Source organism: Pongo abelii, chromosome 11 (assembly GCF_028885655.2).
Source record: "Pongo abelii isolate AG06213 chromosome 11, NHGRI_mPonAbe1-v2.0_pri, whole genome shotgun sequence".
NCBI classification, from domain to species: Eukaryota; Metazoa; Chordata; class Mammalia; order Primates; family Hominidae; genus Pongo; species Pongo abelii.
In genome coordinates, this window is record NC_071996.2 from 77,031,343 (window position 1) to 77,057,407 (window position 26,065).

At 39.9% G+C, this 26,065-nt stretch overlaps 1 protein-coding gene across 4 annotated transcripts in view; it reads right to left on the minus strand.

The window, feature by feature from the left end:
* GPR155 (G protein-coupled receptor 155) overlaps window positions 1–26,065 on the minus strand; it is a 52,765-nt gene that overhangs the window by 9,253 nt on the left and 17,447 nt on the right. For all 4 annotated transcript variants that reach the window (XM_063712456.1, XM_054548642.2, XM_063712457.1 and 1 more), the window contains 10 exon segments: window positions 25,641–25,796; window positions 23,300–23,383; window positions 22,539–22,656; window positions 18,340–18,424; window positions 18,154–18,244; window positions 16,631–16,841; window positions 10,435–10,539; window positions 5,138–5,274; window positions 3,623–3,718; window positions 686–750 (listed from right to left, as the gene is read on the minus strand). In XM_063712456.1, the coding sequence (XP_063568526.1) occupies window positions 686–750; window positions 3,623–3,718; window positions 5,138–5,274; window positions 10,435–10,539; window positions 16,631–16,841; window positions 18,154–18,244; window positions 18,340–18,424; window positions 22,539–22,656; window positions 23,300–23,383; window positions 25,641–25,796 (1,148 nt within the window).

Genomic DNA, 26,065 nt, shown 5'->3' on the forward strand with positions numbered 1-26,065 from the left:
ATTTTTTATTATTATACTTTAAATTCTAGGGTACATGTAAAAAACGTGCAGGTTTGTTACATATGTATACATATGCCATGTTGGTGTGCTGCACCCATTAACTCGTGGTTTACATTAGGTATATCTCCTAATGCTATCCCTCCCCCCTTACCCTACCCTACGACAGGCCCCGGTGCGTGATGTTCCCCACCCTGTGTCCAAGTGTTCTCATTGTTCAATTCCCACCTATGAGTGAGAACATGTGGTGTTTGGTTTTCTGTCCTTGCGATAGAAAAACATCAGTATCTTAGTGTGTGTGTGTGTGTGTGTGCACGCACGTGTGTGTGTGTGTGACAGGATCTTGCTCTGTCGCCCAGGCTGGAGTGCAATGGCACAATCTTGGCTCACTGCAACCTCTGCCTCCCAGGTTCAAGCCATCCTCTTGCCTCAACCTCCTGAGTAGCTGGGACTACAGAAGCATGCCACCACACCTGGCTAATTTTTGTATTTTTTTTTGTAGAGACTAGGTTTCACCATGTTGCCCAGGCTGGTCTCGAACTCCTGAGTTCAAGCAATCTGCCCACCCTGGCCTCCCAAAGTACTGGGATTACAAGCAGCCACCATGCATGGCTTCATATCAGTATCTTAATATAATGGCTTTGTCATCACATTTACAGATACAGATTTATTTCAAAACTTAATTTACCTTCTTTTGAAAGGTAGGATGATTAAATGTTTATCTAATCCAAAGATTCCAAAGGAAATAAATCCCTAAGGAAGAAAACAAAGTTATTTTTTTCAGAATTCAACAATAACATTTTAAAACAGAGAAGTTAAGGAAGTCACCAAATTTAGTGTTTGAGGAGACAAACCTATAGTGACAAGAGTGACATTTTAAGTGGAACACACAAAGCAGGCCCTTCAAAGTCAGGTAGGATGCTTTGCTGCCTTCTCCCAATCATTCTATCTACTCGTTATGATGGGTGATACAAACCAGGGCTGAGCAGCCGCATTTACATGATAGTAAAATGAAAACATTTAAGGGCATATATGTCTTTGTTTCCCCTTTATAAAAAGAAAATATTTCCCACTGTGCATAAGTATTTATTATTTTTCCATGAAACCTCACAAATTATATAACAAGCATTGCAGTATCTAATAATAATGCAGTAATTGAACAGAATTTATGTAAAGTGAAACTGGCTGGTGGTTAGGGAAGAGTTTAAGGCTTTGTGAGTGACAAGGCAAACGCCTAGCACCAGCTATCAGCCACAGGTTAGGACAATTTAAGACTCTTTTTGAGAGACAGGAAGTTGGGAGCTGCCATTTGTGGCACACTGGGGTAAGGATCTGAGTGCAAGCTGGTGGAAGTAGAATGGAAAATGCAGAAGGACCCAAATTTCTTCATCCCCCATACTATAAACAGCCAGAAGGGAATGAGCATACCATACCACCTCCCCAAGAGGAAAATGGGATGGGAATGGGGTTTGTGTCTGTCTTGCTCCATTGAACCACTTCAGTCTTAAGCTGTGGGGCAGCATTTTAAATGCAACATTCCTGGCATTAGCTGCTGTTGATGACACAGCCCTATGGAATGAAGCTCTTCCCAGTCCTAGTTCTGGATAGCTCAGCTTGGAATGGGCTTTCTGAATGCAAAATGCTAAGTCAGACTATGATTTTTCAACTCAGTATTTTATAGTTCTTAGATACAAAATCAGATCTTAAACAGTATCACAAAGTGAGATATCAAGTAGGATGCTCATGTCTGTCTGTAATAAACTGATTAAGGTCATTTGTCTCTGTGGGCATAGCCATTTTTGCTCCCATCATAATGGCCAAACTGTAAATATTGTAAGAAAGTAATATTAGGAAAAACAGCGGCATCTATTGACAAATGTTAACTAATTCATATGGCAAATTATTTTAGATTTAATAGACAAACTCAGTGATTTCAAATGTGTGTTTTTTGTTGTTGTTGTTTTTTGACCTGGTACTCAGTCTGTGGACTAATATTCTGTAATGAAAAGGTAAGGGCTGGGTGCGGTCGCTCATGCCCATAATACCAGCACTTTGAGAGGCCAAGGCAGGTGGATCACTTGAGGTCAGGAGTTCAAGACCAGCCTGGCCAACATGGTGAAACCCCATCTCTACTGAAAATACAAAAATTAACCAGGTGTGGTAGCAGGTGCCTGTAGTCCCAGCTACTCAGGAGGCTGCAGTAGGAGAACCACCTGAACCCAGGAGGTGGAGGTTGCAGTGAGCTAACACCAATGCACTCCAGCCTGGGTGACAGAACGAGATCCCATCTCAATTAAAAAAAAAAAAAAAGTAAGGAGTTAAAGGTCAATATGTTAAGATGTAATTTATCCTTAAGTATCCATTTTAATAGTGACATAAACATAGACAATAGCACCTATCATATTACTTGTTTATGGAATTTTAGTTTCCTAATTTATAAACTGGGGGTGATAATACTACTTTGCAGGTGTTGTCATGATGTTTAAATGAGATAATGAATGTAAAATGCTTAACGATGGTTGGCACATAGTAGGCTGTCAAGGAATGGTAACTGCTATCCCTAGCCAAAATTTATTTATACACCACATGATTTTTCTTTTTAAGATTTAAGTATCTATTGTTCAAGAAACATCAAAATGTAAATGAAATGATGTCCATTAATTTAAGGAGATGGCCAGGCACGGTGGCTCATGCCTGTAATCCCAGCACTTTGGGAGGCTGAGGCGGGTGGATCACCTGAGGTTGGGAGTTGGAGACTAGCCTGAGCAACTGGAGAAACCCCGTCACTACTAAAAATACAAAATTAGCCGGGCGTAGTGGTGCATGCCTGTAATCCCAGCTACTCGGGAGGCTGAGACAGGAGAATTGCTTGAACCTGAGAGGCAGAGGCTGCAGTGAGCTGAGATCGCGCCGTTGCACTCCAGCCTGGGCAACAAGAGCGAAACTCCGTCTCAAAAAAAAAAAAAAAAAAAAAACTTAAGGAGCTAAATTAAAAGTTCAGGGAAAGTAAGTTATTTTCCCAAAGTGAGCTTTTTTTTTTTCTTTTTTTTTTTGAGACAGTCTTATCTCACTCTGTCACCCAGGCTGGAGTGCAGTGGTACAGTCTCAGCTGGCTGCAACCTCTACCTCCTGGGTTCAAGTGGTTCTTGTGCCGCAGCCTCTGCAGTAGCTTGGATTACAGGCATGGACTACTACGTCTGGCTAATTTTTTTGTATTTTTTGTAGAGATGGGGTTTCACCATGTTGGCTAGCCTGGTTTTGAACTCCTGGCCTCAAGTGACGCGCCCACCTTGGCCTCCCAAAGTGCTGGGATTACAGGTGTGAGCCAATGAGCCCGGTCCCAGTGTGACTTATTAAGATCACACCAGAGTTACTACCTGGTATTTTTCTGGTGGAAGCACTCAGTGTACATTCTGATGACTTTAACCAATATAATAATTCATCTCTACTAGAAGACAAGCAGCAGCTGTCAGCTGCCATGCATACCAGCAGCTGGCAAACAAACTAAATCCTTTTTATGTGAAACAAAACAACATCCTAATCCACTTCCCACTTCCCCCGACCCCCTACCAATCAACCTATCCAGGAAGACAAAAACCCCTCAAAGTTCTCCATAAATAAATACCTGACCAAAGTTAAACACAGCACAAAAAAACTGTAACTCAACATAAAGTCTTCCAGGCTCTTGGTTGAATAGCCACCATAAACAACTGGAAAGATTCTGTAAAGAAAGGAGAAAAGAGTATTTTAAAATCAAGCAAGCTGATAATTCCTCTCCATCCACAGCATAGTACAATAACTTACCTACTTAATAATTACAGGGAAAAAGACTAGATGGAAAAACACTGAGAGAATATAGAGGCTTTATCTTTTCAACAAGAAAGTTTCAACCTCTCCTCCTGACAGATGTCATTCAAACAGTTATCTATTCTGATCAGATTTGAAGCGAGAAGACATGAGCCATAATACAGAAGCTTACATAATGTATCAAGATTGCCAACTAGCCTAAGACAGGCCTGATTTTAAATTTAGTTCTACACAATGAAAACAATTACATCACTAAGCAATTCTTGGCAGCATTTCTTAGTTTTTGATTTTTGTTCTTAAACGGCACTTAAAGTGGTATTGGCTGATATCACACTATCTCACGAGCATCCCAGTGTGCAAAGCGTTCCTTCATAGGTTATCTGGTCCATCTCCTACGTCTGGACGAGTTACACTTGAACCATCTCAAAGAATTATATAATAAGAACTGATAATTCACAAATAGGACATTTAGTAATCAAAGAAATGCATGTAGTCTAAAAATAAAATACTGTTTTACTTTTCTCTATTTTGTAAGCATCTATTATATGAAGTAGTTATGTTATTTTGATAATTGAAAATTATTTTTTAAAGTTTATCTGAGGAATATGTTCTGAAAGGTTTTTTGGTTTTCTTTTTTTTCTGGTGGACACTGAGGTTTCATGTTCTGAGACATTAATGTAGGCATTTATCCACTTTGGTCAGTCAGGTATGTTAGAAATAAGTGGCCTTGTGTACATCATTGAAATAGCTGCTTTTGGGCCAGGCGCGGTGGCTCACGCCTGTAATTCCAGCACTTTGGGAGGCCAAGGATGGTGGATCACCTGAGGTCGGGGGTTCAAGACCAGCCTGACCAACATGATGAAACCGTGTCTCTACTACAAATACAAAAATTAGCCACGCATGGTGGCACTCGCCTGTAATCCCAACTACTCAGGAGGCTGAGGCAGGAGAATCGCTTGAACCCGGGAGGCGGAGGTTGCAGTGAGCCGAGATGACTCCACTTCACTCCAGCCTGGGCAACAGAGTTAGACTCTGTCTCAAAAAAAAAAAAAAAAAGAAATAGCTGCTTTTACCAAATTCTAGGTTCAGAGCATAGAATGAATAAATGATTCTAAGCAGAATAAGCTATTGGAGCACTTAGGCCTCAGAGTAATGTGAATGATTCATCTCTTCCCCTCACACCCCCAAATATTTAGCTCAAGATCCAAATTCAGGTGACCTAGCTACCACACTTCTGGAAAGCAGCAACTAAGTTTTTCCCGGATGCCTGAATAAAACCTTTGCCAAAAATTTAAAGAAATGGCCCCAAAACAAAACCAGAAAAAACCATTACAGCGAACAGGCCAATGATGAGAAGTAAACACAGCAACACATGTCGGGTCAGTTGCTGGTCTCCACTCTGTAGATACTGTTCTTCTTCCTGGGCTAATATGCAGCTCTGGGAGTTACAGCGACTCACACAATGATTGTCTATAAAAGAGTAAGCACAACAATTTGTAATCAGAGCTTTTTATCTAAATGCATTTTAAATTTGTAATGACTTCCTAAGAGAAACAACAGAAAAGCACATTCAGCTAAGAATCAGTATATTATTTTAGATGAAACTGGAAGAAAGCTCCTTCATGTTATTTTAGAAGAATTCTAGCTGAAATGTTTTTATCTCAAAAAACATAGGTAGAATACAATAGTTCCCTTTTACACTATTCAACAATGTTATATATATAATTATCTAACATAAGTTACATAATTTGGTCTTTAAAAATTATACATAATTTGCCCGGGTGCGGTGGCTCATGCCTGTAATCCCAGCACTTTGGGACGCCGAGGCAGGCAGATTACTTGAGATTAGGAGTTCAAGACCAGCCTGGCCAACACGGTGAATCCTCATCCCTACTAAAAATACAGGTGGTGGTGGGCACCTGTAATCCCAGCTACTTGGAAGGCTGAGGCAGGAGAATCGCTTGAACCCGGAGGTGGAGGTTGTGGTGAGCCAAGACTGCACCACAGAGTAAGACTCTGTCTCAAAAAATAAAAATAAAAAAATAAAATAAAAATTATATATAATTTTTATATAATTAATATAATTAAGTATAAATTATATATAATATTTATTTTATATATTAGTTATATAAATAATATATACACATTACATATATAATTATATAAAAGTTATATTATATTTATATATTATATGTTATAAATGTATATTATATATAAGTATATATTATAATCATAAATTTATATATAATTATATATGTAATTTGTGTATATTATATAAATTACAAGTTAATATATAAGCATATATAAATAAAAATTTTATATTTAATTATATTTATAATTTACATATATAAATTATATATTAAATATATAATATATATTAGATATCATACATATCCTAAGTGAATTAACACAGGAACAGAAAACCAAGTACTGCATGTGCTTACTTATAAGTGGGAGCTAAATATCAGATACTCATGGACATAAAGATGGCAACAATAGAAACTGGGGACTACTGGAGGTGAGGAGGCAGGAAGGGGGACAAGGGTTGAAAAAGTATATAATATATATTATATTTTTATTTTTATATTGTATATATTAAAATTATGTACATATAATTTTAAAGGCCGAATTAATAACTCAAGTTTTATCACTGATAAATCTACATATTAGTCATGAATACCCTATTTTGGCTAACTGTAAAACAAATTACTATTATCTCTTACCTCTCATTAAAGAGTTTACAATTTGCCTTAACCCCTGCCTTTCACCATATAGAAAAATTAACTCAAGATGGACTAAAGATTTAAATGTAATGTTTCGGCCAGGCACGGTGGCTCATGCCTGTAGTCCCAGCAATTTGGGAGGCTGAGATGGGCAGATCACTTGAGGTCAGGAGTTCAAGACCAGCCTGGCCAACATGGTGAAACCCTGTCTCTATTAAAAATACAAAAATTAGCCAGGCATAGTGGCGGGTGCCTGTAATCCCAGCTATTTGGGAGGCTGAGGCAAGGGAATTGCTTGAACCCGGGAGGCAGAGGTTACAGTGAGCCAACATCATGCCATGGCACTCCAGTATGGGCAACAGAGCAAGACTGTGTCTCAAAAAAAAGAAAAAAAAAAGTAATGCCTCAAACTATAAGAATCCTAGAAGAAAACCTAGGAAACACCATTCTGGACATCGACCTTTGGGAAGAATTTATGACTTAGTCCTCAAAAGCAATTGTAACAAAAACACTATACTAGGAAGTTTTAAGGTAAAAACAAAAACAAAACCAAAAATTGACAAGTGGGACCTAATTAAACTAAAGAGCTTCTGCATAGCAGAAGAAACTATGAATAGAGTAAACAGACAGCCTACAGAATGGGAGAAAATATTTGCACACTATGCATTTAACAAGGCCTAATATCCAGAATCTATAAGGAACTTAAACAATTGAACAAACGAAACACAAATAACTCCATTAAAAAATGTGCAAAAGACATGAACAGACACTTCTCAAAGAAGACATACAAGCGGCCAACAAACATGAAAAAATGCTCCACATCACTAATCATCAGAGAAATCAAAACCACAATGAGATACCGTCTCACATCAGTCAGAAGGGCTATTATTAAAAAATCAATAAACAACAGATGCTGGTGAGGCTGCAGAGAAAAGGGAATGCTTTACACCATTGGTGGGAATGTAAATTAGTTTAGTCACTGTGGGAAAGCAGTCTGGAGATTTCTCAAAGAACTTAGAACGCGACTACCATATGACCCAGCAATCCCATTACTGGGTACATATCCAAAAGAAAAAAAATGGTTCTACCAAAAGACTCATGCACTTGCATGTTCATCACAGCACTACTCACAACAGCAAAGCCTGGAATCAAACTAGGTGCCCATCGATGGTGGACTGGATAAAGAAAATATGCTACATATATACCATGGAATACTATGTGGCCATAAAAAGAATGAAATAGGCCAGGCACAGTGGCTCATGCCTGTAGTCCCAGCACTTTGGGAGGACGAGGCGGGCAGATCGCTTGAGCTCAGGAGTTCGAGACCAACCTGGGCAACATGGCGAAACCCTATCTCTAAAAAACTAAACAAGTCCGGATGCGGTGGCTCACGCCTGTAATCCCAGCACTTTGGGAGGCTGAGGTGGGCAGATCACCTGAGTTCAGGAGTTTGACACCAGCCTGACCAATATGGTGAAATCCCGTCTCTACTAAAAATATAAAAATTAGCCAGGGATGGTGGCAGGTGCCTGTAGTCCCAGCTACTCGGGAGGCTGAGACAGGAGAATTGCTTGAACCTGGGAGGCGGAGGTTGCAGTGAGCCAAGATCGTGCCACTGCACTCCAGCCTGGGCGACAGAGCGAGACTCCATCTCGAAAACAAAACAGAACAAAAATTAGCCAGGCGTGGTTACACACGTCCGTAGTCCTGGCTGCTTGGTAGGCTGAGGTGGGATGATGGCTTGAGCCTAGAAGGCAACAGTTGCAGTGAGCTGTGCACTCCAGCCTGGGTGGCACAACCAGATCCTGTCTTGAAAAAAAAAAAAAAAAGAATGAAATAATGTCCTTTGCAGCAACACTGATGCATCTGGAGGACATAATCCTAAGTGAATTAACACAGAAACAGAAAACCAAGTGCTGCATGTGCTCACTTATAAGTGGGAGCTAAACATCAGATACTCATGGACATAAAGATGGTAATGATGGAAACTGGGGACTACGAGAGGTGGAAGGGAGGGAGAGGGCAAGGGCTGAAAAACTACTGGGTACTATGCTTAGTACCTAGGTGATGGGATCATTTGTTTGTACCCCAAACCTCAGCATCACACAATATACCCAGGTAGCAAAACTGCACATGTACCCACTGAATCTAAAGTAAAAGTTGAAAAAAACTTTGCCTTAGGAAACACCTTTGAGGAACCATAAAAGTGTTATATGCCATGTTTTGTTCACATATGGAACCAAACACAAGTCACAGGCATGACTCTTTTCTGGCCAAAAATAGAGGTGAGAGACTTTTCGCAGGAAGCCTTTGTTTTTCTACCTTAGCAATTTTAGAAAAAAAGCAGACAGATAAAACAAAGACCGTGTAACTGCCAGAAAGGGTTTCTTGTAAAAGAAAAAAAAGTCAGTGAATGTTTCATATCTGATATGTTTTCACTACTTTTTATGGAAATGTGAATTCTATTATTACTTAAGATTCATTCCTTGCCAGCAGATAGCCAAATATAAATCCCATCTGAATAACAATAATTACTACTGCTGCTACATATTTTAATGAGCATTTACTATGTATACCACATACTGTGCTGAGTGATTTGCATACATTGTTTTCTATAATCCTTATATTTCTTATATAAAAACATAATGCCTTTAGCAATAATACAGTTGACATAGGCCTTATCAAAAAGAGCATTTTTGGGGGTTTCCCTTTCTAGTTTGATTATAAATAAGTATAATCAATGAAAAATGCATTGCAATTCCACATAGTATGTTCGGTTGTTTTGAATAATTTGAAATTTAGGCCACAAATGTAATTCAGCCTCTTAGTCAAAAGGTTATTACTTTTTTTTTTTTTCCCTAGATGGAGTCTTGCTCTGTCACCCAGGCTGCAGTGCAGTGGCGTGATCTTGGCTCACTGCAACCTCCGCCTCCTGTGTTCAAGCAATTCTTCTGCCTCAGCCTCCCAAGTAGCTGGGATTACAGGTGCCCAGCACCACACCCAACTAATTTTTGTATTTTCAGTAGAGACTGGGTTTCACCATGTTGGCCAGGCTGGTCTCGAATTCCTGACCTTGTGATCCACCCACCTCGGCCTCCCAAAGTGCTGGGATTACAGGTGTGAGCCACCTTGCCTGGCCAAGAGGTTATTATTTTATAGGTGTTCCTTATTTTATAAGAATGGTCATATTTAAAGCATAAAGATTCAAAATATAATTAAGAACTAATTAATTAGTCCTGGTCCTAGGGGATGAGAATGGGGGAAAAGTCTGTTTCTAAAACAAGAAAAAAGCTTCCCTCTCTCCACCTCCCACCAAAATGCCCTTTAGGGCAGACTTCCTGGATTTGTCACTTGGGTTAAATTTATTGGAAAATGTGTGTATGATACTACCTATTATCACTTTGTGAGAACTTTATTTTTTAAAGTGAGTATTCTGTCTATGCACAATTATTCCCTATTAGCACTTCTTAATTGAGATTCTATATTCTTGATGTTTGTAACTTCTATAAATATTCTGTGTAGACTTCTTTTGAGGGATAAGAATAAGGAATCTTCTGGCCGGGCGTGGTAGCTCACGCCTGTAATCCCAGCACTTTGGGAGGCCGAGGCAGGCAGATCACAAGGTTAGGAGATCGAGACCATCCTGGCTAACACAGTGAAACCCAATCTCTACTAAAAATACAAAAAATTAGCTGGGCATGGTGGTGGGCACCTGTAGTTCCAGCTACTCAGGAGGCTGAGGCAGGAGAATGGTGTGAACCTGGGAGGCAGAGCTTGCAGTGAGCCGAGATCGTGCCACTGCACTCCAGCCTGGGTAACAGAGCAAGACTCCGTCTCAAAAAAAAAAAAAAAAGAATAAGGAATCTTCTTTCCCTTAATCCCATCCTCATAGTCCAGAGGCACTTACTTTTCTCAAACGAAGGAATCACAGGCTCACTGGTGCTTGTGTTTGCTATTGGCTCTATTGATGGGCAGTGTAATTCACCATTTCCCATGGAGCAGGAGCAGCAACCTATATCAATCAAATAGTATGTGAGAGTAGAGCCCAACCACAACAGAAATGGACAATTTTAAGAAATGCCAAAGAAAACAAAACAAAATCCACTCACATACACTTCCCATGTAGCCTCAATAGTTTTCACATGGTATCTATTCAAAAGTATTCAAATGTTCTCACTCATATACAAAATATAAAAAACTTAGTCTCATAGAAGGACTGAATGTGGCCAGGCATGGTAGCTTACACCTGTTGATTCAGGAGGCTGAGGTGGCAGGATCACTTGAGGCTAGGAATTTTGTTTTGTTTTGTTTTGTTTTGTTTTGTTTTTTGAGGTGGAGTCTCACTCTGTTGCCCAGGCTGGAGTGCAGTGGCGCAATGTCAGCTCACTGCAACCTCCATCTCCTGGGTTCAAGCGATTGTCCCGCCTCAGCTTCCGAGTAGCTGGGATTGCAGGCACCTGCCACCAGGCCCAGCTAATTTTTGAATTTTTAGTAGAGACGGGGTTTCACCATGCTGGCCAGGCTGGTCTAGAACTCCCGACCTCAGGTGATCTGCCCGCCTCAGCCTCCCAAAGTGCTGGGATTACAGGTGTGAGCCACCATGCCCAGCCGAGGCTAGGAATCTAAGACCAGCCTGGGTAATACAGCAAGCCTCTGTCTTTACAAAAAGCTTTTTAAAAAATAGCTGGGCATGCTGGCATATGTCTATAGTACAGCTTCTTGGGAGGATGAGGTGGGAGGACTGCTTGAGTCCAGGAGTTCGAGATTACAGGGAGCAGTCGCACTCCAGCCTGGGGAAAGAAGGAAGGAAGGAAGGAGGGAAGGAGGGAGGGAGGGAGGGAGGGAGGGAAGGGAGGGAAAGGAAGGAAAGGAAGGAAACGAAAGGAAGGGAAGAAAGGGAAGGGAAGGAAGGAAAAGGAAGGAAGGGAAAGGAAGGAAAGGGAAGGAAAGGAAGGGAAAGGAAGGAAAAGAAAGGAAGGAAAAGGAAGGAAGGGAAAGGAAGGAAGAGAAGGAAGGGAAAGGAAGGAAGGATGAGTAGTGGGTACCGGATACTTGGGTGGGTAGGGGGTGGCAGGGATGGGGTCAACAGGTACAAAGTAACATTAGAATAAGTTCTAGTGCCCTATCATACAGTATGGTGGCTATAGTCAACAAAGATACTGTACATCTCAAAATAGAAGAGAGGATTTTGTATGTTCCTACAACAAAGAAATTATACATTTTGAAGTGATAGATATGCTAATTACCCTGATTTGATCATTATACAATGATCTCCAGCCTGGGCGACAGAGCGAGACTCCATCTCAAAAAAATAAAAATAAAAATAACAACAACAACAACAACAAAAACACAAACAAATGACCAAACAAAGAAATTAGTGAGCTTCGGTTTTAAAGGCCCTGAAGTAAAGGCATGAAGAGAAGTGATAACATGAGTGCCGAGTGCTGGACGGACCAAAGAATGGAAGGTTCACTGGGTAGCTCAGGCAGCTGCAGGGAGAGGTGGCAGAATAGGCTCGGAGAGGGATATGGCCGGCAGTGGAAGGGCTTGGGCACTACGTGCAGCGCTTTGGGCATCATAGGCACTGCAAGGCCCTTGCAGCCTCTGAAGCAGGAGCCTGATGTGGCCAGAACTCCGTGAGGAAGGTTAATTTGGCCATTTCCCTTATAAAACAGACTGGACCAGAGTGACAAGAAACAGGCAGTTCAGTTAGGAGGGAATTACAAGAATGCAGCAGAGAGACTGGAGGCCCAAGTTGGGAGATGGGAGGTCAGTGGGAGGAGGGGGACCCTGCAGAGGGAGAACTGCACACCCTGAGTGGCTAATTCACCTCAAGGGGAAACAGCAGAGGTGTTGCTGAGCTGGTAAGTTCTAAAGAATGATGGAACCACTAAAAGAAAGATAATTGTTTAAAAAGCTCCAGTACATTTGACAAAGAGAACAAGTGCTGGCCACATATTCAGAAAGAGATGTAAATAATTTTTTTTTTTTTTTTACATGAAGTTTCGCTCTGTCACCCAGGCTGGAGTGCAGTGGCACAATCTTGGCTCATTGCAACCTCTGCCTCCCGGGTTCAAGCGATTCTCATGCCTCAGCCTCCCGAGTAGCTGGGTCTACAGGCGTCTGCCACCACAGCCTGGCAAATTCTTGTATTTTTAGTGGAGATGGAGTTTCACCATGTTGGCCAGGCTGGTCTCAAACTCCTGACCTCAAGTGATCTGCTTGCCTTGGCTTCCCAAAGTTCTGGGATTACAGGTGTGAGCCACCACGCCTGGCTGAGATGTAAATAATATATGTGTAGACAGCAGGAAATCTGGGATTGGATCTGTATAAAGGGGTCACGTTAGAGATGCAACATTAGGAACAGAGTACAAAGGGTTCACATTAAAGCCATGGGAACTTACCTATTTCCTGTGACCCAGGAATTACCATCCTAGGTATAATTTTTTTTGTTTTTTTGAGACAGTGTCTCACTCTGTTTCCCAGGCCGGACTGCAGTGGTGCACTCTTGGCGCACTGCAGCCTCTGCTTTCCAGGCTCTGGTGATCCTCCCACCTCAGCCTCCTGAGTAGCTGGGACTATAGGCACGTGCTACCATGCCTAGCTAATTTTGTATTTTTTGTAGAGATGGGTTTTGCCATGTTGCCCAGGCTGGTCTCCAACTCCTGAGCTTAGGCAATTCACCTGCCTCAGCCTCCCTAAGTGCTAGAATTACAGGTGTGAACCACTGCACTCAGCAGCATCCTAGGTATAATCTTGATGTATCTTGATGGATACTCAAGGAGATGTGAATAAAGCTGTTCATTACAGCATTGTTTCTAATAGCAAAATATTTTAAAGCAACTTAATCCATCAGTAAGGAAATTAATAAATAAAATTTGGTATATGCATATAATTGATTACGTCTACAAAATGAATTCAACAATATTGAGTGCAACAAGACAACTACAGTATAAGATTTATATAAAAATGTAAAAGTATATAAAAATACTATATATTATTGATGGAAAACCACACATATTGTAAAAGTATAGTAAAATTCTGCTCTAGAAGGATACAATCCAAATTCATAATAGTGGTTACTTCTGGAGTTAACAGGAATGAAAGATTCTAACAAACATTCTGACTTTATTGGTAAGTTTTATTTCTTTTAAAAAAGAAAACTGGGCCAGGCGCAGTGGCTCATGCCTGTATTCCCAGCACTTTGGGAGACTGACGCGGGCAGATCACTTGAGGTCAGAAGTTCGAGACCAGCCTGGCCAACATGGTGAAACTCCACCTCTACTAAAAAAAAAAAAATTAGCCAGGCATGGTGGCACACACCTGTAGACCCGGCTCCTTGGGAAGCTGAAGAGGGAGGATTACTTGAACCCAGGAGGTGGAAGTTGCAGTGTGCCAAGACTGCTCCACTGCGCTCCAGCCTGAGAGGCAGAGAAAGACTTTGTTTCAAAAGAAGAGAAGAGAAAGACTTTGTTTCAAAAAAAGAGAAGAAGAGAAGAGAAGAGAAGCACCATAAAATAAATAAGTTAATATATTTGATTACAAATAAGACACAAAGAAATCTCAGTCCTGATAGGCTTAGGCAAATACTGAAGTCCTGTCTTAGACTTTTTTTGAGACAGAGTCTTGCTCTGTTGCCCAGACTGGAATGCAGTGGCACGATCTCAGCTCACTGCAACCTCCGCCTCCCTGGTTTAAGTGATTCTTCTGCCTCAGCCTCTGGAGTAGCTGGGATTATAGGCACCCGCCACCACACCTAGCTAATTTTTGTATTTTTAGTAGAGATGGTGTTTCACCATGTTAGCCAGGCTGCTCTTGAGCTCCTGACCTTGTGATCCGCCCACCTCAGCCTCCCAAAGTGCTGGGATTACAGGTGTGAGCCACCGCACCAGGCCTAGACTTTTTTTTTAAAGACAAGATCACGTCTATTGCCCAGGCTGGATTTCTGTGGCGTGACCATGGCTCACTGCAGTTTGACCTCCTGGGCTCAAGCAATCCTCCTGCCTCAGCCTCCTGAGTAGCTAGGACTACAGGTGTGTACCACCACGTTCAGCTAATTTTTTATTTTTTGTAGAGTCAGGGTCTCACTATGTTGCCCAGGCTGGTCGTGAACTCCTCGGCTCACAATCCTTCCAAAGTGCTGGGGTTACAGGTGTGAGCAACCATACCCAGCTTTGTCCTAGACTTTTAAAAGCCAAATGCAAAAATTCAGGATTGGAGAGAAACTGTTCAGTAATGTATTCGGGGTGGGATGCAGGTATTTAGTTGCTCATAAATTCAAGATGAAATCATCAGAGTAAGCTAATGCAATGTTAGGCAGAATTAAAAGTTTCTTTTCTAAGTAAGGACAGGAATGATTCTCTTTATTCTTCACTCAGTCAACAAGCATTCATCAAATATTGAATGCTTACTGTGTTCTAGGACCATGGTAACTGGAATGCTGTATTCAGATCTAAGCATCCCATTTTAAGAGGTACACTGAGAAACTAAAATGAATCCTTGGTGTCTCATGCATCTCAAACTTAGAAGGGTCAAATTGAACTCATTATCTTCCCCTACATATTCTGTTCTCTCTGAATTCTCCTTCTTAGGTAATACCCACAATTATACATTCACTTAAACTAGATTTCTGGAAGTTGTTCTCAGTTTCTCTCTTAGCCCTCACCCAGCTTCTAATCAATTACCAAACCCTGTCAATACAACTTTGCCTGAGTTTGGCCTCTCCTGTTTATCCAATACCTACTGCCTTAGTATAGGCAGTATACTAAGTTTATCCAATACCTACTGCCTTAGTATACTAAGTTTATCCAATACCTACTGCCTTAGTATAGGCCCCAAAGACTCAACTCTGCCATTATAGCATGAAGGTAGCCATAGATGATATATAAATGAATGAGCATGGCTATGTTTCAAAAAAATTATGGACATGAAATTAAAATTTCATGTAGTTTTTAAGAGTCACGAAATATTTGTCTTCTTTTAATTTTTCTTCAACCCTTTAAAAATGTAAAAAACATTTTTAGGCTGGGTGCAGTGGCTCACACTTGTAATCCCAGCACATTGGGAGGCCGAGGCGGGTGGATCACCTGAAGTCAGGAGTTCTAGACCAGCCTGACCAATATGGTGAAACCCCATCTCTACTAAAAATACAAAAATTAGCCAGGCGTGGTGGTGTGCAACTGTAGTCCCAGCTACTGGGGAGGCTGAGACAGGTGAATTGCTTGAACCCAGGAGGTGGAGGTTACGGTGAGCCAAGATTGCACCACTGCAGTCCACCCTGGGTAACAGAGCGAGACTCTGTGGCAAAAATAAATAAATAAATAAACAAACAAAGAAAAAAAAACATTTTTAGCTGGTGTACCACACAAAAACAGGTGGTGGGCCAGATTTGGCCTATGGACTATAGTTTGCCCAAAACTGACTTACATCATTAATCTGGCTTCAAACAGGCCTCCTTTAGTTCATATTATTGATGGTGCTTGCCTGATACAATATTGTTAAATTAACTTATGTATGTGCTTAGTTTCCTAGTTAGGGCCTTCCTTCAGTTGTTACTTTTTTCTATATTCTCAGGTCCAGGGAAGTTTTAGGATTTAACAAAAGTGTATACTCACAATAAGACTTATAAACAAAAATCTAATGAATAATTTTACAAGCAAGTTTGTTGACTATGATTCAAATTCTTCATTTGACAAGTACTCATGATATTCAAACTAGTTCAAGGAAGTTTCCCATAAACAAAACATTTAGGATACATGCTATAAAGGCATGTAGCAGTTTCCTTATTTTAAAGATCAGGCTGGCTCACGCCTGTAATCCCAGCACTGTGGGAGGCTGAGGCGGGTGAATCACCTGAGCTCAGGAGGTCGAGACCAGCCTGGGCAACATGGCGAAACCCCATCTCTACTAAAAATACAAAAATTAGCAGGGTGTGGTGGCAGGCACCTGTAATCCTAGCTACTCTGGAGGCTCAGGTGGCAGAATCGCTTAAACACAGGAGGCGGAGGTTGCAGTGAGCTGAGATCATGCCACTGCACTCCAGCCTGGATGATAGAGCAAGACTCTGTCTCAAATAAATAAAAATAAAATTAAAAAGATCATACTTGTTTCTGGAATAGAGCTTGTAAAAAGTTCTGGTTCATTTACTGGTGCTGGACTCTCCTCAAAAGCAGTATTTCCAGGCTCCACCACTTTGTGGCTCTGAGACTGATCGAAACCTTCATAGCTTCCTGCTTGGGCAGTCCGGTTCATGCACATGAGGGATATGCCAGCTATCAGGATGCTGCAGAATAGGGTGACTGCTGTGGTGATCATCTGCCGACGTGAAAAAAAGATATCAGGCCACTTTTCACAACTTCATCTTGATAATCTTAGGGCACATTTTTTTTTTTTTTTTTTTTTTGAGATGGAGTCTTGCTCTGTCACCCAGGCTGGAGTGCAGTAGTGCAATCTCGGCTCACTGCAACCTCTTCCTCCCAGGTTCACGCCATTCTCCTGTCTCAGCCTCCCGAGTAGCTGGGACTACAAGCGCCCGCCACCGCGCTTGGCTAATTTTTTGTATTTTTTGTAGAGACGGAGTCTCACCATGTTAGCCAGAATGGTCTCGATCTCCTGACCTCGTGATCCACCCGTCTCGGCCTCCCAAAGTGCTGGGATTACAGGCGTGAGACACCGTGCCCGGCCATCTTAGGGCACATTTTTAATGGACAATATATCTCCACAGTTTTAAATACTCTAGAACAGTGGCTCTTTTAAAAAGGTAAGTGTATATAAGGAATGTAAGTTACTTGGAGAGAAATTAGGGTTTGCTTGTAGTTACACAAGGTTTTATATGCTTCTTTCATTGTATAACAATTGGTTACCAACACAGCCACTGGTTTCCTTTACAAGGTATCTAAATGATTTCTCTCCGATGTTTTCTTTACTCCTAAGTTTCTGCTCACTTTCACATATAATTCACGCATACTTCAGTCACTAAGATGTTTTTATGGTAATGATATTAAAAATAATTACAGCTAATATTTATTGAGCACTAACCAGATGCCAAGACTAGTCTAAATCTTTTATATGTATGATCTTATTTATTCTCACAAAAACACAATAAAATCGAAAATTGCAAAACAGAAAAAAAGAGTAAGAAATCAAAATTATGTGGAGAGACTTTTTAAAAACACATCTTTGGACTCCACCCCTAAAGAATTCTGCAGGTCCCACAAGCCACCTACTCTATAGCTTTTCAAGAATATTTTTCCTAGATACGTTTTGTCCTGAAATTTATATTTATGATAGGATTAAGAGTCAAGAATCTGACCTTTATTATTACTGCTAACTTATTAAATGGTTTTAAATTGATCACTCTTTTCTCCAGCAGAGGAAACACAATTCCTAAGTGTGATTAAGAATATTCAATAAGTTTCAAGTATTTAGAAATCTTCAGCTAAAAATGGACTTAGACATGTAAAATGTTAATGTTCTAGGTGAGACAAAGTGATATAGGATCACCAATCTGATATGCAGTAAATTGAAATAGATTTTCAAAGTTAATTTTAATGTAAGTCTAGCAAGGCACATAACAAGCTAAAAAGAGACATTCTCAAGAACAGAACCGCCAGTAAACTCTTCCCACCTGTTCTTTTCCATAAAAGAAGGCTGAGTCAATGCTATCTCCACTGTGTTTTCCAGTTATCAAAAGAACACCAACAAGGAGAGCAGGAATTCTGTAATCACAAGGGATATTGGGAGAGAAAAAGAAAGGATGAATAGTAGCTGTGTATATGGAAAGGTGTAAGCAAACAGAGAACTACCAACTTACCCCCAGCCAGATATTATGATGATTCCAACAGGAATTTGTACCCTCTCTCGCTTTTTCAAAAGAAACAAAGAAATTGCTAGAAGGCCTAAGAATAAGAAGATTGAAAGAGAGACAGTTACTCAACATTGATCAGACTTCATGAAACTTTATTTCCTTTTTATTTTTTTAAACCAAGCTTATTTCATAGTAGTCTGTGGTTTTTGCTTTAGAATTTATTCCTTCTAAATAAATGCTATCCTCAATATTTTGAAGCAAGTTTTAATTCAAAATAATTCATTGTTTCCCTCATATATTGTTTCTTTACTCAATTCTTTTTATCTGTGAGGATATATTTTATTTTCTCTCTGGTTTTTGTTTGTTTGTCTTTTGAATAGGGTCTCGCTCTGTTGCCCAGGCTGGAGTGCAGAGGTGTGATCACAGCTCCCTGCAGCCTTGACCTCCAGGGTTCAAGTGATCCTTCCACCTCAGCCTCCTGAGTAGCTGGGACCATAGCCACATGCCACTATGCCTGGCTAAATAAGATTTTTTTTTTTGTAGAGACAGAGTCACACTATGCTGCCCTAGCTGGTCTTGAACTCCTGAGCTCAGTGGATCCTCCGACCTCTTCCTCCCAAAGTGCTGGGATTACAGGCATGAGCCACTGCATCTGGAGAAGTATTTCTTTCCAAAAGCCCTAATCATTATATTGTTTTGATTCATGTGTTTGGAATCTAAGTATAACTGAAAAACATTTTTTTTTCTTTAGACAGAGTCTTACTCTGTCGCCCAGGCTGGAGTTCAGTGGCATGATCTTGGTTCACTGCAACCTCTGCCTCCCAGGTTCAAGCAATTTTCATGCCTTAGCCAAATGAGTAGCTGGGATTACAGGTGTGCACCACCATGTCAGGCTAATTTTGTATTTTTAGTAGAGATGGGTTTCACCATGTTGCCCATGCTGGTGTTGAACTCCTGGCCTCAAGTGATCCACCTGCCTTGGCATCCCAGGGTTCTGGAATTATAGGCATGAGCCACTGTGCCCAACTGAAAAACATTTTTTAATTGAATACAGAACAATTCTAAAACTAAAAACATCCCCCTCTTCTGGTGCTAAGAAGTATGGGCAACTCTTAGCCAGGTTATGTTTTTAGAAAACGCCCTAAGTGTAATGATAGCGCTTAATACAAACACACTCTGAATTTAATACAAACACAAATGTTTTGAAGTTCTTGAACTTTCCTTACAACTTATATGTAATTATGTATGCAAGTAACATTTTATTTAATAAATTCTACATAGTTATAGGATCTTAGAACTTTAAAGTTGAAAGGGACCTCTATTTTTAAATTAGCACCTTAGATGTGGAAATGAGGGTTTGCCCAAGTCATACAACCAGCAGAGGGCAGAGTGGGACTAGAAACCTAGCCTTTTGACACAAGCTAAATTCTTTCTTTCTTCAATCAGTTTCTCAAACTCAGTTTTGTGGACCCCTAGGGTGCCTAAGACATATTCTTCAGGATCTGGGAATTTCTATGAGAAATTTTAAGTCTTTTTTTTTTCTTTTTCTTTTTTTCAATGGTAGTCAGCTGTGTATCCACCTTGCAACCAACGTGCAGTCTCATGATTTCAGAATTTACATTGAGTTTAGTTTTATTTTATTTTAGAGATGGGGGTCTCTCTTTGTTACTCAGGTTGGGGTACAGTAGCACAATCACAGCTCAAAATTCTGGGCTCAAGGGATCCTCTTGCCTCAGCCTCCTGAGTAGCTGGGACTACAGGCATGTACCAGCATGCCCAGCTAATTTTCAAATTTTTTATAGAGAGAGGGTCTTACTATGTTGCCCAGGCTAGTCTCGAACTACTGGCCTCAAGCGATCCTTCTGCCTGGATCTCCCAAAGTGTTGGGATTACAGGCATGAGCCACTGTGCCTGGCCAGAGCTTACAATGGGTTTTATATTAAGTTTGAGTCAAGTGAAGGCCAAATGATATTACAACACACAGTCCAAATGAAATGGTAGTTTGAAGAAAGAATATCAGTGAGATAACAAGGTCAAAACCCCACATATGGAAGTAAAGGCAAGGCAAAAAAGCCATAGCAGTGAGTTCCATTTTATGTTTCAAGCTATGATTTACATTAGCAAAACAAGATCCTTTGTCGTGTTAATTAATGTTGCTGATTAGAATTACTGGGTTTGTGGTTTTGTTTGACTAGAATCTGTGAATTTGCTTTGGTTTTAGAATTGCGTATTAGCTGTATATAAAGAATACATGCCTAGATTTAAGATTGTCCAGATTAAATAACACTGTGCTAGATTTAATATAAATTGACATTGAGGTCCTTGAGAATTGGTTTTCTTTACCACTTTTCCTCCCTCAATCCATTTGTACACTGTATAGTTGCAGTGCCAGGGAAACAAGTAACCAATCACAAAAGGGTGCCATCTTTGTTACAGTAGCAAAGGCAGTCTTTAAAATTCTAATGTGCATCACTCCTGCCTTGTGAAAAGAACTATATACAAACAGGCAGAATCCTGCTAGCCCTGGATCTCTCACTGAAGAAGCTGTGAGAGCTCCTGCCTAAATCAGTCTAACTTTTTGGGCCTATTTCTCAGTTTGCAAAATGAAGGATTTAAATTAGACCAGTGTTTCCTAAGGTGTAGAGATTATAGATGTCACAAAGGTGAAAGTATTCTGACTAGTTATATGTTTATTTTAATGTATATTTGAAAAAAACTAACTAGCAAATGAAACCTGGGATTTTACTGATATAAGGCTCAACTGATTAAAGTTTAAAAAAAAAGTAAATGGATTTTAAGGAAAAAAGAACAAGTAGTATGCAGATACGGCAAAAATTGTGAGGATGGTATGAAAATGAGTAGAACTAAAAATGATGGAATGGGATGACTTAAAATGACATTTTCAGGTCTAAAATTCTGTCATACCATAATAGTCTGATGGTTAAAGGGCACCTTTATTGGGTTTTGGGAATTCAGAACAACTTCTTTGAATAGACTTTGGCGTGCATGCTTGAAGAGGGTTTCAGAGAGACTTAGGACATTTTAATTGATTGATCTAGTTGCTGCTCTCTTATTCTGATTATAAAGTTAACCTGAATAAGCCTAGTTATTAGACATCAAGTTGGTCCATCGATATTTTGAAATATAAAGTCTTTAGACTCTTTTAATTTGACATTGCATAAAAAGTCATGCTGTGCAAGATGTACTTGCCTTTAAGAAGCACAAACCATCTTCTGTTTGTGCTGAATTTTTCATTCCATGATTCCTCACCACATTGTTGCTTCACTTCAAAAGGCTGTTGACTGAGATGGGACCTGCTTTTGATCCTGAAGGCATGAAATCAAAGGTCCGTCCTTTGTGGCCACTTCCTGACACCTGCCTCCTACCATTCTACTATTTCCTTTTATGTGCCATTTTATAGGTTCCAATTTGTAGGATGAATACAAAATAGCCAAACAGAATTTTTCACAAACATATCAGAATGTATGCATCCACATAAATATTATACTTCAAAATAGCAATGTGCTACAACATTTTGAATATCCTTTTTGGAGCCAGTTGAAATGAGAAACAGTCTTTCTCACTGGGATCTTTTCTATTTCCATGCCTTTTTATTCCCCTAGTTTTCTTCTTCTCTTATTACCTCTAATCCTTCTATTTAATAACTAACATAGTTCCATTTGTTTAGTGCCTACCATGTACCAGACATAAATACTCACATTTCATTTTGTCCTCAAAGTAACTCTGTAAGGTGCTGTAACCTAGTTTTACAAATGAGGAAACTGAGGCTTCAAAAGTTAAGTAATTTGCATGAGTCAGAGCCAGAATTTCCCTGTTCAGCAGGACTCGATAGTGAGCTCTGGAACACACCTCACGCATCTTTCCCATTCCCTCCTTTCTCCATCTGCCTTCAGTATCTTCCCTCTTGTCTCCAAAAGGGCGCAGCACTGACAGCAGCCTAGAGCCACAGGCCCTGGGGAAAAGGACCATGTGACTGGACAAGGCCCTAAGCTCAGGCAGGAATAGAGTACATTAGGAAACAGAACTCAGCTTTGCCGATGGCCTCTGTGGGTGGGCTGATCTGCCTCAGTGCATGCCTTGATCCTGTACTACCAGACTTCAAATAGATCACTAGAAGCTCAGGGCTATTAGGAATGGGGCGGGGTGGGGAACAGATCTCAATTTTCATTCATAATCCAACTCACCTGTCCACAGGTAGGTGCTATAGAGGGAGCTGTACAATAGAACAAACACCAAAATTTGTCCAACAAAATTTTTTTCTTTAACAAAATTCCATATCATCATTCCAGCACAGACAATAGACTAAGGAAAAAATTATCAAAAGGCTTTGTAAATAGCTAAGAAAACCATATAATTCAATACTACAACAGAAAATTCCAATTAAGCCAGCCATATTCATCTTTCATTCACGGCAAATATAATTATTCGTTTAAAATTTTGGGGGAATAATTATCAAGTATTACACACTACTTATACTAAAACTTCAAACTTTATGTTAAAAATCCATTTTATACCAGAACCTTTGACAATATACATATTCAATTGAAACAGATGACTACATTCTAAATATTAATTTTATACCTGTATTTAGTAATGGCTTACATTAAAATTGCTGAAGTTCTTTCCATTATAATTTGAGACATGCAAAGATTAATTAGAAAAATGAGATTGTGAAAGAGTTCAATTATTAATGATTAAATTGTTTCTATTAAAAAATGCAAAGTTATCATCAAATGCCATTATTAGCCTCAACTTTAGATAGTTTAAGACATTTTGCAATATTAAATATGTTAGGCATATACTAATTGTAATCAAACTGTAATTGACTGCATTTGGTAATACTTCTGACTTCATAACTGGAAAAAACTAGCAAAGTTATTTTCTCCTCTACAGTAGAATAATCCATTAGAAAAACATAGTTCTAAATATCAGTAGTTTTACTAACCTGAGCAATGAGTAAATTAGTCGTAAGCATATGAGGAAGCTGTTTATATTTCTTACTCAAAAGAAGAATAGCCAGAGACCAGATCTTGAAGACAAAAGGTTCAAAAGTTATTCATGTTTCTTAATCTTTATAATTACTTATTAAATAACACAATGATTAGCCTCTTTAAATAACCCTCTTTGTCTTGGTTTGGAAAGAATTTCCAATATTTTATTTAATCTGTCTGGTTCCAAAAAGGTAAATTATTATAACCAATGTAAAATAACAAGCATGGAGAGATCCCATAATAAATTAACTCTCCAAAAATTATAGGGTCTTTAAGAACTAATGTGGCCAGGCATTGTGGCTCACGCCTGTAATCTTAGCACTTTGGGAGGCCAAGGCAGGTGGATCACCTGAGGTCAGAAGTTCGAGACCAGCCTGGTCAACATGATGAAACCCTGTCTCTACTAAAAATACAAAAATTAGCTGGGCATGGTAGCGGGTGCCTGTAATCCCAGCTATTCAGAAGGCTAAGGCAGGAGAATTGCTTGAACCTGGGAGGCGGAGGTTGCAGTGCGCCAAGATTGCGCCACTGCACTCTAGCCTGGGTGACAGAGCAAGACTCCATCTCAAAAAACAAAACAAAACAAAACAAAGCAAAACAAAAAAAACTAATGCCTTGGCCAGGTGCAGTGGCTCACGCCTGTAATCCCAGCACTTTGGGAGGCCCAGACAGGCGGATCACTTGAGGTTAAGACTTCGAGACCAGCCTGGCCAACATGGCGAAACCCCACCTCTACTGGGTGTGGTGGTGTATGCCTATAATCCCAGCTACTTGGGAGGCTAAGGGAGGAGAACTGCTTGAACCCAGGAGGGAGAAGTTGCAATGAGCCAAGCCGAGATCATGCCACTGCACTCCAGCCTGGGCAACAGAGGGAGACTCTGTCTCAACAAAAAGAGCTAATCCCTTGACCAGGGCCATGTTCTAACTATGCCTACCTTCCGTGTCTGGGGAGGGACACAGGGTCACAGACAACTATTCAGGGGAAGAGTTTTAGTGGGAGATAGTTATAATGATGCACTATTCTAAGTTTTTTTCCTTTTCCATTTGCACCATATTGTCTCATGGGGTATCTAAATGCCAGGCTGTTTTACTTCAAACAACACATAACACCCACCTTTAAGATTAATCATCTTACATTTCTCATTTTTTATTCTTTTTTTGTGTGTGAGACAGAGTCTCACTGAAGTGCAGTGGTGCGAACTCGGCTCACTGAAACCTCTGCCTCCCAGACTCAAGTGACTCTTGTGCCTCAGCCACCCAGGTAGCTGGGATTACAGATGCATACCACCATGCCTGACTAATTTTATATTTTTAGTAGAGATGGGGATTCTCCATGTTGGCCAGGCTGGTCTCGAACTCCTGGCCTCAAGTGATCTGCCTGCCTCTGCCTCCCAAAGTGTTGGGATTATAGGCGTGAGCCACAGTGCCAGATCACATTCCTCATATTTTAAAGGATTGGGTTTCCATTCTACCGACATAGTAGCAGGTAAGTACCCTGGCTGACTTCCTTCTTTCCTCATTGCCAACTGAAATGTATATGGTCTCTTTCCCCAAACTGCCCTGTTATGAATGGGTGTAGTAGATTTTAAGAATATGTGACAGAGGTGGAATTTCTTTAAAATTAATCACACATTTATTTGTTACCAATATACATATTCACCCCCACCTCCTTTAACTGTACACATTGTCTTTTTTTTCAGCCAGAATATCTGTAGCTTTACTAACATGAATTCAATAGGCCATTTGATCCGTAAGATACTCTAGCTGTCATATACTTAATTATTTAATTTTAGTTAGATATATTCAGTTTGAGAAGTAACCAAAAGTTTAATTAACATTAAATAGGTGGTTGGATACCTTCTGACCCCATGATTCTGGAACACCTAGGAATTCTATAGTGATTCAACATTTGCAGAATGCTTTTCACATATATTATTTCATGTAATCCCTTAAAAAACCCATGGAAATATATGAAATTATCATCATTATTTTATGCTGGAAAACAGAAATTTAGAGAGGTTAAGGTAACTCCACAGAGACATACAGCTAATTTGTGAGAGGGCCAGGAATAAAATCCAGGTCTGACTAAATCTCATGTCTTGTCTGCTATAGAACTCTAACTCCCAAATGGAAAAACAAAACTCAGTTAATCAGAAGGCTGACATTATATTTTATGGGCAGGCTTTAGCTTTCTTTATTTCATAAGAAACTAGATTTTTAAATCCCTTCTATTAACAATCTATTCTCAAAACTCATTCTGTGGTTTCCATTCATTTTGGGATGCAACGTACTTACCAAGGAGATCAGGCTGACAATACTTATATCAAAACTAACATTCTGGATGGCATATGCCAACGGCTTTGGGTCCATAGTGGGAAAGGTCAGTAACCAGGCAGAAACGTACATGATGGGAGCAGACACAAACGTGCTTATCACCATCCCTGAGGTTATCTGCAAAAATGAAATCAAACGGAGGAGTTACAATCTCAATTAAACAGTGTTTTAAACTTTAAATAACGACAGCACACTAAAGCATTCTAAAATAAAAATGAGACACAGTAAAGACATTATAAAATCCAGCATGTTATCCAATACCATACTTCCCCTTTCTGAGAATCCTTAATACAAAATACAATTGAGTTACCTTGGTTCCTCTTCTAATCTATGCTTAATTTATATTTATGCATAATAAATACTAGAAATTTACTGTTGATGGTTAG